Source organism: Onychostruthus taczanowskii, unplaced genomic scaffold, assembly GCF_017590055.1.
Source record: "Onychostruthus taczanowskii isolate IOZ18803 unplaced genomic scaffold, ASM1759005v1 scaffold24, whole genome shotgun sequence".
NCBI lineage: Eukaryota > Metazoa > Chordata > Aves > Passeriformes > Passeridae > Onychostruthus > Onychostruthus taczanowskii.
In genome coordinates, this window is record NW_024499684.1 from 10,927,689 (window position 1) to 10,940,693 (window position 13,005).

The window sequence follows — 13,005 nt, forward strand, 5'->3', positions numbered from 1 at the left end:
TGGCAGAGCAACTTTATGCTAAGCTCAGTGCAGCCCATCCCTCTGCACATTTCATAGGAGCATCAGGCATGCCAGAACCTAGCCCCTCAGCACCTGGCTTTCAGCAAGTGGCTCTGTATGTTGCCTCCAACTCTTCCATTACATGAGGTCATATACATTTCTTGCTTTTTCTGGATGATTTCTCTCTCCTTCTCTACTTCTGCTGCTCATCACCTAATGAACATTGATAAATTCCTTCCATTTTTGATTTTGTAATTCAGTTTTATTAGCAACTTAATAAATATTGGAATTTGGTGATGTTTCCACTCCCTGTTGTTCTGTTATTGTGCAGTTTGCCAATTTGCACATCAACTGCCACCAACAGAGTCGCCCAGGGATACAGTCAGAAATTTTCTGTCCTTAGTACAAAGAAGCAGCAATGGTGTGACAGACAGTTCATGAGTTGGAGGGGGCCTGTGATGTTCTGGCTTGATGCCTGCAGGTTGCCCTGTTTATTTGCAAGCATTTCAGCTTTTCTGTAAGGAACTCTGATTCCTCTTTCATGGTGGAAAAGAGTCAGGCCATGGCTAGTTATATCCTGGGTGTCAGTGTGGGACAAGACACAAGACCTGTGTCTGATAGGGAGGGAGAAAGGTAACCATTGCCTTTATTTTGCTGCAGAGTCTTTATCTGGATCTCTTAGAAATCAGAGCAGTTGTGTTCCCCCAAGAGTTTGCTGATACTGCTGAGAAGGTCATGTTCATGTTCTGGCTTTGGACTGTGCAGGTGTCTTCCACCAACAGGTCATTCCATCACCTGGCTGCTCCCAGGGCCTCGCTCAGAGACAGAAGTCCAGCCTGTGCTATGGACTTGCTCTGCCAGCATAACCAGACCTAATAACCCAGAATGGGGCTCCAGGGTGGCCGGCCACCACGTGCCCTGTCAGAAGAGCCTTGGCTTGGCCACCTTAGTGTGAAGGGTCAGCTTGGCTCCTGGCTGCTCCTCTGTGGTGTTTGGCTGCACATGACACAAGCTTGTTCCTGCCCAGCTGAAGGTCCAACCTGTTCTTTAACCCTGACTCCCTGTCTATTTTTGTACTCAGTTGTAGCACCCAAGTACACTGTGGAGCTGGCCTGTGGCCTGGGGGCCACCATCCTGCTCGTTGTGGTGCTCATAGTCATCTATCACGTGTATTGGCTTGAAATGGTCCTCTTCTATCGGGCTCATTTTGGAACAGATGAAACCATTCTAGGTAAGGAGTTAAAATGCTTTCTTTTATTAATGCTTTTTATTATCCTACTGCAGACCCTTTATTTTCATATAGGAGTTTTCCTATAAGCTATTTTTAAACCTCTTCACAGTATAATGGCATTTTGACCTTCCATTTCTCTATCTACATGCAGTTGTATGGGTCATCGCTCATTAGAGCTAGAGGAATCAGGCTTTTGGCTCAGGGAAAAGGAAAAAGAAGTCCTCTGTATTCTCTGCAGAGGTGGAGCATGGATATGCCCAGCTCCCCAGGGCCCTGCCCTGCTGATCTAGCTGTATCACCCAATTCAGATTGTCCAGATATTTTATCAGGTTCCAATAAGTCCCTTGTTTCCCTGGTGACTCTATGTAAAGGATTCATGATCTGATCCAAAGTGATCTGCTTTAAAATGTGGGAAGGCATCCAAAAGGATGGATGTGGAAATCACCGTTGTGTCCTCAGTTCTTTCCTGTGTTACTGGGAGTTCATTGCTAGGGACTCTGAGGTGAGATTTCCTCCTCTGGAGGAGGAGGAGGGTGTTTGAGCCCTTGCAGCTTGTGGTGTGAACCTGCCAGGGGGGTGCGGCAGCTCTCGGAGGGTGTAGGCAGGGTGCAAGTCTCTGTCTGGTGGGACTGCTCGTGTGCATAGACAGCAGCGAGAGGGAGCAGAGTCAAAGGTGGCAAAAGAAGCCTGGACAGAAGGGAAATTTGTGGAAATCTACGTGCCTTAACCTGCAGTGCCTGGGCTCCAAGTGAGCCTTCCTACCTGCTTCTCTTGCGAGTCAAAGGCCCAGCATGGGCGGTATCACAGGTGTCCCTTGTGCCCTTTGTGTCCCCTGTGCTGCCCTGCCCAGACGGGAAGGAGTACGATGTGTACGTGTCCTACGCGCGCAACGCGGAGGAGGAGGAGTTTGTGCTGCTGACGCTGCGGGGAGTCCTGGAGAACGAGTTCGGGTACAAGCTGTGTATCTTCGACAGAGACAGCCTCCCTGGGGGAAGTGAGTATCTCACAGGGGGCTGTGCTCCATGCGCATCCCCTTCATTGTTCTTTGAGGTAGTGATCATTGATTGCAACACGCCTATCCAGATTATGTTTTGGTTTTTTTCCCTATCACTGTTAATGAACTCTTTTTAGTGTCTTCTAATGTTTTTGCTTCACGACAGTGTTGCAGATGCACCTGGCCACCAAAATGGCTGCTGTGGGGGTGGTGGTTGGTTGTTTCAGTTGCTCTTTCCAGGAGTGTTGTGCAGGAATGTCAGAATGGGGAACTGGAAAACTGACCTTCATGCAAACCCTCTGAGCTGCCTTAAAAAATGGGATAAAGTCAAGGCTAGAAGAGGCAGGGAAAGTGTTATACTGGATCAGCTCACAGAGAGTAATGGAGAATCCTTGTAAAAACCAGGAGCATCTACTTCAGGAAGGAGTGGAAGGTGTCAAAATCGGTGAGAGGATAACGTGTGTCCCATTCATCCTCATTAATTAGGGAGTTTGTGTCTAATATGGCATACAATTTAGCTGCTATTATTAAAAGACTTTGTTGCAGGTAGTGAGACTCATCTCTTCGGTAAGATGTAGTCCTTTTTTAGTATTTTGAGATAAATCATATGAGGTTCTGGACATTATGTCTGCTTCAGGGAGGCGGGGAATCACCAAGAATGGAAGTTTGTGAAGCTATCCAGATACACATACACAAGTTCCACAGCAAGGGCACAAATCTAGACAACACTCTTGATTTTTACTTTTTGGAGGCTGAGTTGGTTGTATGATCCTGATGCCTATTAAAAGTTCAAAGTCTGAATTTCTGCCAGTGCAGACTGTCCTGTTTTGAATTCATGGGCTTTGGCTCAGGACCCCAAAGTTCTTTTTTTTGGTGACAAAACCTGTACTAGGAAAGTCCATTGGGGTGTCCCTTTTGAGTAGGAACGGGGGGGATTCTCTGCCCACCTACCTGAAAAAGGGAGCAGAATCAGTCTGGGTTCTGTTATCTTTCCCTCCTAGATTGTTGCCAGGATCTAGGAGCACCTTAAAGTTTGAGGGTGAATAAATATGTATGTCTCAGTGAGACAGCTGCAATCCTGATGCTGTTCCTCCTTGAAGAGAGCTTGAATGATGTGGCAGGGCACCCTCCAGGCTCGATTTGCTTGATGCCAGTGTCAGGCTCAGAACAGGTTTGCTCTGAGCCATTGTCACCAGATGTCCATCTCCCTCCTGTTCCCTCTGCTTCTTCTTGCCCTGTTCACTTTAGAGGGTGTCATTTTCCTCCCAGCACTGCTCTCCTGGGCTCTCTGTGCTTCACCTTACCCCCAAATGTTTCCATCTGCCCCCCTCAGTCCCTGCCAGCCTCAAGCCAGTGCCAGCCCTGCGGGGTGCTGCTGGAGTGGTTTGTCACCACACTGCCATCCACGATGCTGCTGGGGCTTCCCCGGAGCTTCTAAGCCAGGATTTGACTAATCTCCTTCTCAGGAAAGCATGGGGGCCAGGAAATAGCTTTTGGCGCTGGCATCATGCCTCCAGAGTGTGCATCTGTGTCATGGGTAGAGAGTTATATTGTCCTTGATGAAGAAACAGTGGGAGATGGATTATCCTGTGAGTTAGCTGACAAGAACTAATCAAACGTGCTTGACAGCTAAATGAAGTTGTCTGCCAGCATTATTTTACTCTCCATTGTAATTTCTGACCAGTCAAGAGTGTTCCCTTATCAAGGAAGTGTGGGAGATTGTGCAGCAGAGAGTACAAGCACCCGGATTCGCACTTACAAGGGATTTTCACATTAATTACAGACGGTGGCCAAGGACAGTGTACCTGCAGATGTTAGAAAATTAAAGAGGATCCACAGTTACCATGACATATCTCTAGCTCAAAGGATGTCATTTTTGGGACACTTCACTAGAAGTCCTCAGAGTCAGTTCTAAAAATGCTCTAATCTGCTTTCATAGATGATGGCAGCAGGAACAGATGGATGAATAACAGGAGTTAGGATGGTAGCATTACCAAAGCAAATTATCCCATGAGAACACTTGGGGACAGTGTGAATACTTACTTTGTGGGGGAAACTGAGGCAAGAAGAGTGAAGGGAGTATCCAGAGTCATTCTGGACATCTGCCAGATGAGAATGTAAGCACAGACATTCAGGCTTCCTGAAGCTTCTTCAGGGTGAGTCTTTCCCTTGAGTTCATGTGTTATGCAGCTGGCAGTTTCCCTGCTTTGCTCCAGAGAGCCTCTTTTCCCCCTCTCATTAGAAGGAAGCTAAATCTCAGCCTGAGATCAGCAGCTCTCTTGGCCACAAGGCATCCTCACAGCACTGGGTGGTGTCACTGATGTGTAGTGCAGTGACTTTTAGGTGTAGCTCTCTTGGTTATCTCTGTGTAGCATGGGTAGAAGGAAAGGCATCTGTAGGTAGTCTGGAGTGATGGAGAATACCCCCACTGTATGGGGTAGTGGGAACCAGCCCTGGTGTAGGAAGTTCCACCTGGAGTCACAGGATTGGGAAGCACCAGAGAGGGTCTCCAAGGGATTTATTGTCCCTTTCAAGAGTCACCTGGTGTCACAGCAGCAGCTCAGCAGCACGTTCTTGGGCATCACTAACCACCTCAATGTTTCTTTCTCCCAGTTGTCACAGACGAAACCCTGAGCTTCATCCAGAAAAGTCGACGTCTGCTTGTTGTCCTGAGCCCCAACTACGTCTTGCAGGGGACACAGGCCCTGCTGGAGCTCAAGGCTGGCCTAGAGAATATGGCCTCCAAGGGCAACATCAAAGTCATTCTAGTGCAGTACAAAGCCATCAAGAAGAGCAAAGTGAAGGAGCTGAAGCAGGCCAAAGCGGCCTTGAATGTCATTAAATGGAAAGGCGAGAAATCCAAGTTCCCAAAGGGCAGGTTCTGGAAGCAGCTGCAGGTGGAAATGCCAGTGAAAAAAATTAGCAGGAGTTTAAGCCTTGATGGATTGATGCATATCCCTGAAAAATGTTTGACGCAATCAGAAAACAAGCCAAAACACACCTCAAAAATCCACAAGTTAGGCCAGGGAGTGGGGAGGAACTCAGGTTTTTTTCCATGAAGGACCATGTCCCAAGCATTTCAGAGGATAGTCATGTTTTCCCTGCAGCTTTGATATTGCTCTGTCATTAGAGAGACCGAAGATGCAAACACCTGCTTTCTGCAAATGTATGTCCTTGCTATCAACCACACAAGCCCTGGGCTTAAGGTCTAAATTTGCTATCTAGGAGGGATGCATCCAGCACCTTGTGATAGCATGGCCAGTACTCCTAGATCCAGTTCCTATGGGACCTTCATTAGCATCCAGGACAGATCTTCCTTCCAGTCCTAAGTAAATTCACTCCTTTCTGGTCCTCAGTTCCTATTGCAGAGGCTGAGGAACAATTTGCAAGGTAGCTCCAGTGTAGAGCCTTTCCTGCATGTCCCAGGTCTGTAGTCCCCATCACTTGTGGGACTCACAGACTCCTGCTGCACCGTGGGGGTGTGGACTTTTGAAGCTCCTCATCTTTGTTCCCCAAATTTCCTTTGAAGTAGATGGTAGTTTGGCAGTGGGAAATAGCTGTTACAGTAGCATTAAAAAACCCCCACAACTCTACTGGGTGCTATTTGCATTGTAGCACATCTAGTAACAAGTGGTCAGTCTCTGGGACTCTGCAGTCTCAAAAGTGCCCCAGGTCCTTCAGAGCTGCTTGTAATCCAAGGAAATCTCTCATGAGTACAGGCTGTGGAGTGTGTGAGAGATGTTTATTTGTAGAGTAAACTCAGGGACTTCACAAGCACTACAAGGAGCCCTAATGTACTACTGAACCTGCCTACTCTCTCTGCCACTGGCTGGGGGAAAGCATCGTGCAAGGTGCTTCCAAGGTCTTTGGAATGACATGGATATAAGTCCAACTCAGAAGGACACCCCAGAAACTTACTTGAACTTCCTAAAACTACTAGTTCTGTCCATGTAGGTAAGACTGTGAGAACAGGCTGATAAAGCTGGGGATGTTCTCCCTGGAGAAGGCTCCTGGGAGACCTTTTTCTGGCCTTTCAGTGCTTAAAGGGTGCTTATAAGAAAAGTGGGGACATTCTTTTTAGTAGGACCTTTTGCAATTACCCCTTTATGGACAAGGGGTAATGGTTTTAAACTAAAAGAGAGTAGATTCAGACTACATTTAAGGAGGACATCTTTTACAATGAGGGGGGTAGAACACTGGCACAAGTTGCCAAGGGAGATGGATTCCCCATCTCTGGAACCATTCAAGGCCAGGTTGCACAAGGTTTTTGGAGCAATCTGATCCAGTTGAATATGTCCCTGCTTATTGCAGGGAGGATGGCCTTTGAAGGTTCTTCCCAACCCAAATTATTCTATGATTTTATAAAGACTCTCTCTTCAATGCCTGGTTTTGAACAACGTTGCCATTTCTAATTCAGGGTTTAGGTTTAAACTAGCTTTGGCTTTACAAAGTCTCTCCCCATCTTGATTCCAGCCCAAAGCTGCAGAACATACAGCAGTATCTCAGCTTCTGCGACATTTGCACAAAACAGAAGCACAAAACCCCACTGTGTAGGTGTCCTTGCTTCAGCAGGAGAGGGCATGGTGAGTTAACCCCCATCACACAGTTCATGCTGAGGAGGGGAGTTTAATCTCTCTTGTAGGACAAGCTAAAGCACGGTGGGGCCCTGGCATAGACTGGTGCTATGGTTCACAATGTTTTCAAATAAAACTTCAGGTTCTGGGGGTGTCTCCATACTCCTGCAGCTCTCAGTGCTAGGACCTGCCCACTTAATTGTGGAGTTCGGTATTACACACACCAAGTGCATGCTTATTTTTATTGGTGATGGTTGCTCCTGAGTCACCTTTGACTCATGCATTTGCTCTGTTGGTGTCCAGTGGGTGGGGCATAAGCATTCATAATGGCGTTATAAAAGCACTACAATTAGGAGTCTATGCACTATTTACCCAGCTGAGCTGGGAGCTTTGAGGGCATCGCAGTAAAAAACCCAGCCTTAAAGGTGTGGGACTGGTATCAGGTAAACCTTTTTACCCTTAGCATTTTGTGATTAACAATGTTATTCCAGGGCCGCAGGGAGCTACAGCCCCCCATGCCCTTAGTCAGGTACTCTATGTCGTGTTTAGGAAAGGTACCCCATAATTCAGAGCTCCCCCTGAAACCATGTGCCCCTCATTTTCCCCTTCTCCCTCCTTCTGCAGAGGGAGGGAGAGGAGAATTGAAGGCACAAGAGGTAAAGATCCTGCTGTGAGATAAGAAAAATTTACTGGAAACAGCAATGAGATAAGAAAATGAACATTTACAACAGCAATACTGGTGATAGAGGGTACAAGAAATGAATCATTCCTGTGGAAAAACCCCCTGACAATTGACCACATCCAGCCATTCCTTCTGCTGCCCTGCACTGGCCCAGCTGCGCTGTGCTGGGACCCTTTCTCTCCAAAAGAGACCCCTTACCTCCACCCCTTGCAAATGCAGGGTGGTATAGAATAACTTCGGTGTCCTGAACATGCCCCCTCCTGACTGCTGGAAAAATGAACCCTGTCCTGGCTGGAACCAGGACACTGTACAGATGTGTAACAAATAGGGCTTCTTTCTTACTGTCCTCTTTATCTTTCCCACCCCAAATATACTTTGATTTAAGCAGGTAAAATTGCAGTCAGCTTCACTGGAGGCAGTGGAGTTCCTCATCTGCTCAGAGGTGCTTAAAAGTTTTGTTATGAGCTTTTCTATTGTGGTTGTCTGTGGAGGGACAGAGCTGCTTCTCACACTCCAGAAAACTTTGTTTATAAGAGATAGCACCCAAACCCATGCTTGGCTTTGTGAACCCATTGCAACCCTGTCATTGTGCCCAGCTTCACCTTTTTGTTTGTGTTTTAAGCATCTCTGTGATCAGCTGCCAAATCTGCAGGCAGAGGGAAGGCCCTGAAGCCAAAGCAGAACTCTGTTAGGTTCCTGTATGATTTTTAAAAGATTGACTCTCAAATACTCATAAATTGAATTGACATCCCAGACTTCACTACATCACATCTCACTTTTGCCTGAGTTACCAAGAGATTTTATGCTGATGTTTTATTAAGTCTGATTATTTTAGGAAGTTAAATGCACCTCATGTATTTTGATGATGATGATGATTTTATTGGAAGAGTTTTCCAGATAATTAATAGGCCTGGACTTTCTCAGGCATACACTGCAGTGGCCTTTGGTGTCATTGCAACCCCAGCACAGGGGTACTGAGGGACATCAGCAGAGCAGCCACAAGACGAAAGGTGCGAAGGTTTGGAAGGGACCTGAGAGGTCAGAGGGAGCAGTGTGCAAGGAACAGTCCAGAAGCAGGTTCCACTCACCCAGGAGCTTTACCACTGGCTTTGCTGGGATATTTCAGGCCAAGGGTAAAGCCCAGTCCCAGCTGTAAAGCAGATCTGCAAGTGCCTCAGATACGCCTGTCCTTTCATTCTATGCCACGTGCGGTTTCCATTGTGGGATTCTGTCACAGCATCCATCTGAATCAGTTGATTCATTTGAGTTTCTGTGCTCTAACCTAACATTTATCAATATGCAGCTCATGCAAAGTTCCTCATTGTTTTTTCATTGGGAAACAGCGTGGCACAAATTGGAAAAAATATCTTCCCTTCCCGTGCTGTTTGATGTTGTACAGCTGTTCCAGAGTTTTCCCTTTTCTGTATGTTTTTGCCTTTGTGTGATTTGTTTTGTGAAGTGTCAGTATTATTTTATTTTGCTTTTCAATAAAACATTTTCATTTTTGCATTTCAGTCCTTGTGCATTTCTCATAAGTACCATCTTCTCATTATGTCTACAAAATGCTGTTAAAGAAAGATGATTGTGTGTAGTCCAAGCATCAAGATCATTTGGGGCTCCTCCTTGGAATGGAACACTTTCCTGGCTGTTTCATGCTGTGCCTGCAGAGGCACCTGAGCTCCCAAGACCATCCAAGCAGAAACACAGTGACACACAGCATTCAGATGTCTCACAGCAGTGGACACGCACACACGGAAAGTCTTTGATCTAGAGTGCTCACTTGGCAATCACAAGACAGAAAGATGGGAAGGCAACATAATCTCTGCTTTAAATATCAAATCAGAATTTTAGAAATCTGCCAAAACCACAGAAATCAAGCTCACTCTCAGGCTACTTTGCCTATCAGTTTCTAGGTTCAGTCAGCTTCCTATTTTCTCATCCAGGTCACTTTCTTGCCCATTTCCCATGTTTGCCTGCCTGCAGGTAAGTTGAGAGACAGCCCAGCACTTCCAGACCACTAGCAAAATGAGTACCTGTGACCACCTATGAATTTGAGTCTATGGATGTGGGATCTGTGATCATAATCCTTATAATCTGTTACATCTTTGGGGTGCATTGGGGAGACACAAGTAAACCAGTAAAAATATGCAGTGCCTTTTGCAAACATTTAGTAAAGATGGAAGGTTTTTTAGTAAAAAGCAGATTAGAAAAATCTAATTAGAAAAATTAGAAAAAGAGTATTGAATCCCCAAGCCCCTGCAGTGTTATTGCTGCCTGTCCCATCCAGTGCTGTTTCACTGGGAGGGAACATTCTACCTGCACTGTGGAGTGTCTACTCAGGATTTTTCCTGAGCTAGGTAAACATTGCAAACTGAACATCCCAAGGTACCCTGGTCAGCCAAGTCTAAATGCATCCCTTTCTCAAAATCAAATATATCTTTGGATATATTTGCAAATATATCCTCCTTTATAAGTCTAAAAAAAAAGAGTGTCAAAAAACATGAGTCTCAAAATAAAAACTCTCAAAAAGCGTTGCAAATTCAAAATTGATAAAAGAAAACCAGCACTGTTGCCTCAATCAAAACATTTCGTTTCAGCAGCATCAGAGTCATTGATGTTAATTGAAGCTGGGCTTTTTGAGCAGGCAGGTAGACCTCCCAGGGGCTGTTCCTGCTTACATTTTGCTGTGGTTCTGTGATTCAGGTTTCAAAAAGAAAGACCTTTCAAACAGCAAAAGAGCTTTTTCTTTCACAAACTGTTGAAGCCTGGCTGTTTTCAAAATAGATTTCAATCACTTGTAGAAAAGTTTGAATGAGGTCTGGACTTAGGAGATTGCTGCCAATTCTTTATGCCTTTGAAATAGGGTGGAAAAAACGTGTCATGGTGGTAAGTGACAGAACTATCATCTACTTTTGGTTTCAATGAATTAGTGTTTTCCTGTGTGTGCTGGGGGTAAAAATCCCACCAAACTTTTTCTACAAGAAAAAAAAACCCTCAAAATAATTTTATTTTAATTCCAGTATTTTATTAACCAAACAGCCTCCTACTTTCTCCATTAGCATTTTACTGAATGATCATTTTTCCTATCTGGGTCTCCAAATAATCTAGTGACAATGAGTTTTACAGCTAGTCATACTTCTTTGAAAAGTACTGCTCTGTACCGTATTAAAATAAGGTGCATTCAGATGCAACACAGTGCACCTTCTGCTGTGAGATAAGAGACAACCAAGTGCTGGGAGAATTAAGAGGCATTGCCATTGCAGGGAAGGAACAGTATTTTTATTCATATAAAAGAGCAGTGTTCCACTGTCAGGGAGAGAGGAGAGTCTCCAGCCTGAGGAATGAAGGCTTTAGCAGTGTGAAATGGAAGGGAAGCAGGAGGTAGTTCTTCTTCCCAGAACAGCTCTTTGAAAGACATTCCTAGAGGCAGATTTTTCTCTCTGAATGTGCAAGAGCTCTTACTCTAATGATCCTTGTCTTGCTTGAACACCAGTTTGTCCTTGGATCCTCTCTCATCTCAGGCACCAGCACTTAGTAAGTGTATTGGTTTTTAAAATTTTTTACAGTTTTATTACTCAGCTTTTGTTAAATTGCTGAGTGCCACAGCCATATAGTCCCCATCCTTTTCACTGCTCACCCTTTAGCCACTACACCTTCAATATACTTTCTGTATCCCAAGCCACAGGTAGAAGTCCAAGGACTTCCTTCAGTTTGCTGCTTTTCAAAATTGGTAATAAAAGAAATGTTGCTCTTGCTTGGCACCATTTCAGCTAGGCTTCTTCCTGAGCTTTACATCTTGCAATTAATTCAAAGAAATGCTTTGAAGGACAGTATTTCCACCCCCCATGATGCCTAGAGGAACTGGTGGAGGGGTTTAAGGCTGACATTTTTGCTTTCTAAATTTGGAGGTTCTGCTTAAAGATGAGAGAGCATGACAGGGGGGAGGTGGGTCAGCCCCTGCAGTTTGAGCTGGGGCAGGACGACATGATTGCTTTGATGCCCTAATGCAAAGAATTGCTCAAGATGTGGGCAGGGGGTTCCCAAACAAGACCCACCCTTTATCAAATGCCTGCACTTCTCTGGGCACGACTGATGCTGTGCAGAAGTCAGAGTACAATCATGGCATATCCTGGCTTCTCATTTACGCCTCAGCCTTCTCAAAAACCCACTGCACAGCAAAAATTATGCCAGCAGGAGGGTGGGCAAGTTGAAAGTCACAGAGCTTGTGCCAGGTTTCCCTCTGTGGGAAGAGGGATCTGTGCAGGTATGCCACCAAACAGCTTCCTTAGCTTTTCTCTCCCCACTCCCTTCTCCTTGTGCACCCCAATTCCTCTACCCTTGTACTCTTAGATACCACTGAAGCCGTGTTCGACTTCATCCAGAGGAGCCGCAGGATGATCGTGGTCCTGAGTCCTGACTACCTGACAGAGAAGAGCATCAGCCTTCTGGAGTTCAAGCTGGGCATCATGTGCCAGAATGCCATAGCCACCAAGCTCATCGTGGTGGAGTACAGGCCGCTGCAGTGCACTCACCCCAGCATCCTCCAGCTGAAGGAATCCGTCTCCTTCGTCACCTGGAAGGGGGAGAAGTCCAAGCGCTCCGGCTCCCAGTTCTGGAAGGCGCTGCGGCTCGCCCTGCCGCTGCGCAGCCTGAGCGCCAGCGCCGGCTGGAACGAGAGCTGCTCCTCCCAGTCCGACATCAGCCTGGACCCCGTCCAGAGGAGAAGGAGCCGCTTGAAAGGGCAGCCCGACCCACGGGGTGCCACTCCTGTGACTCTCACTCACGGAGGGACGGCCTCGGCCTCCGAGTCAAAGGCCAAACAGCGAGCCAAGCGCTTCCTGACGTGCCGGTGTTGTGGGACCTCCTGCAATGGCAGCAGCAGACACAAGCACCAGGCCGTGGCTGAGCCCAGGTGGGACAGTCACCTCTGCAACCCGGGCTCGGGCAGGCCGCCGGCACAGGGCCTTCAGGGCAGGGCGCGAGCTGAGCCGCCGGCGGCACAGGGCCCTGCTCTCGCCCTCTGCCATTACAGTGACCTGTCAAACAACAATGACTTCTACGTGCTCTAACCCACAGGCCGAAGCACTGCTGGTGCTGGGCCACTGAAAGAAACTCACTGCGGCCTCAGGATATTTTTCCCATGTCACAGGCTGGCACGGTGCCATTAAGTGTCAGTGCCAGATCTGCATGGAGGACTGCAGCAATTCCACTGCTGGTGACCTGAGCCAGGGGCCTGCGGCCATGCACAGAGCAGCGGCTGGGGGCTTCCTACCCGGGTGCTTCTCCTGAGTTTAAATTACAAAGTGGAGCTGAAAATGCATTTCTCTGGCCTTGCTTTTCCACACCGTGGCTGTGTTTGCAGCAGGGCTGCTGCTGGGGTTGGGTGCAGGAGGGCAGGTCCCCAGCTAGGGCCTGGGAGGGAGGGAGAAGGGAGAAGCCATCCTGCTGGCAGTAACCTCTGGAGAAAGGGGAGCAAGCCTGCATTTTGCAAAGGCTAAAACTTTGCTAATGAGGGTAATGGGAG

The 13,005-nt window shown here is 46.9% G+C and overlaps 1 protein-coding gene across 3 annotated transcripts in view; it reads left to right on the top strand.

The window, feature by feature from the left end:
* LOC121336666 (interleukin 1 receptor accessory protein) overlaps window positions 1–12,550 on the top strand; it is a 48,808-nt gene extending 36,258 nt beyond the window's left edge. For 2 of the 3 annotated variants that reach the window (XM_041406019.1, XM_041406021.1), the window contains 3 exons: window positions 1,082–1,231; window positions 2,082–2,225; window positions 11,832–12,550. In XM_041406019.1, coding sequence (XP_041261953.1) covers window positions 1,082–1,231; window positions 2,082–2,225; window positions 11,832–12,550 — 1,013 coding nt within the window. Of the gene's footprint in view, window positions 1–1,081; window positions 1,232–2,081; window positions 2,226–4,838; window positions 8,920–11,831 lie in introns of those variants that run through there. The other variant, XM_041406022.1, reaches the window with a different exon arrangement.
* Window positions 12,551–13,005: the final 455 nt, after the last annotated feature.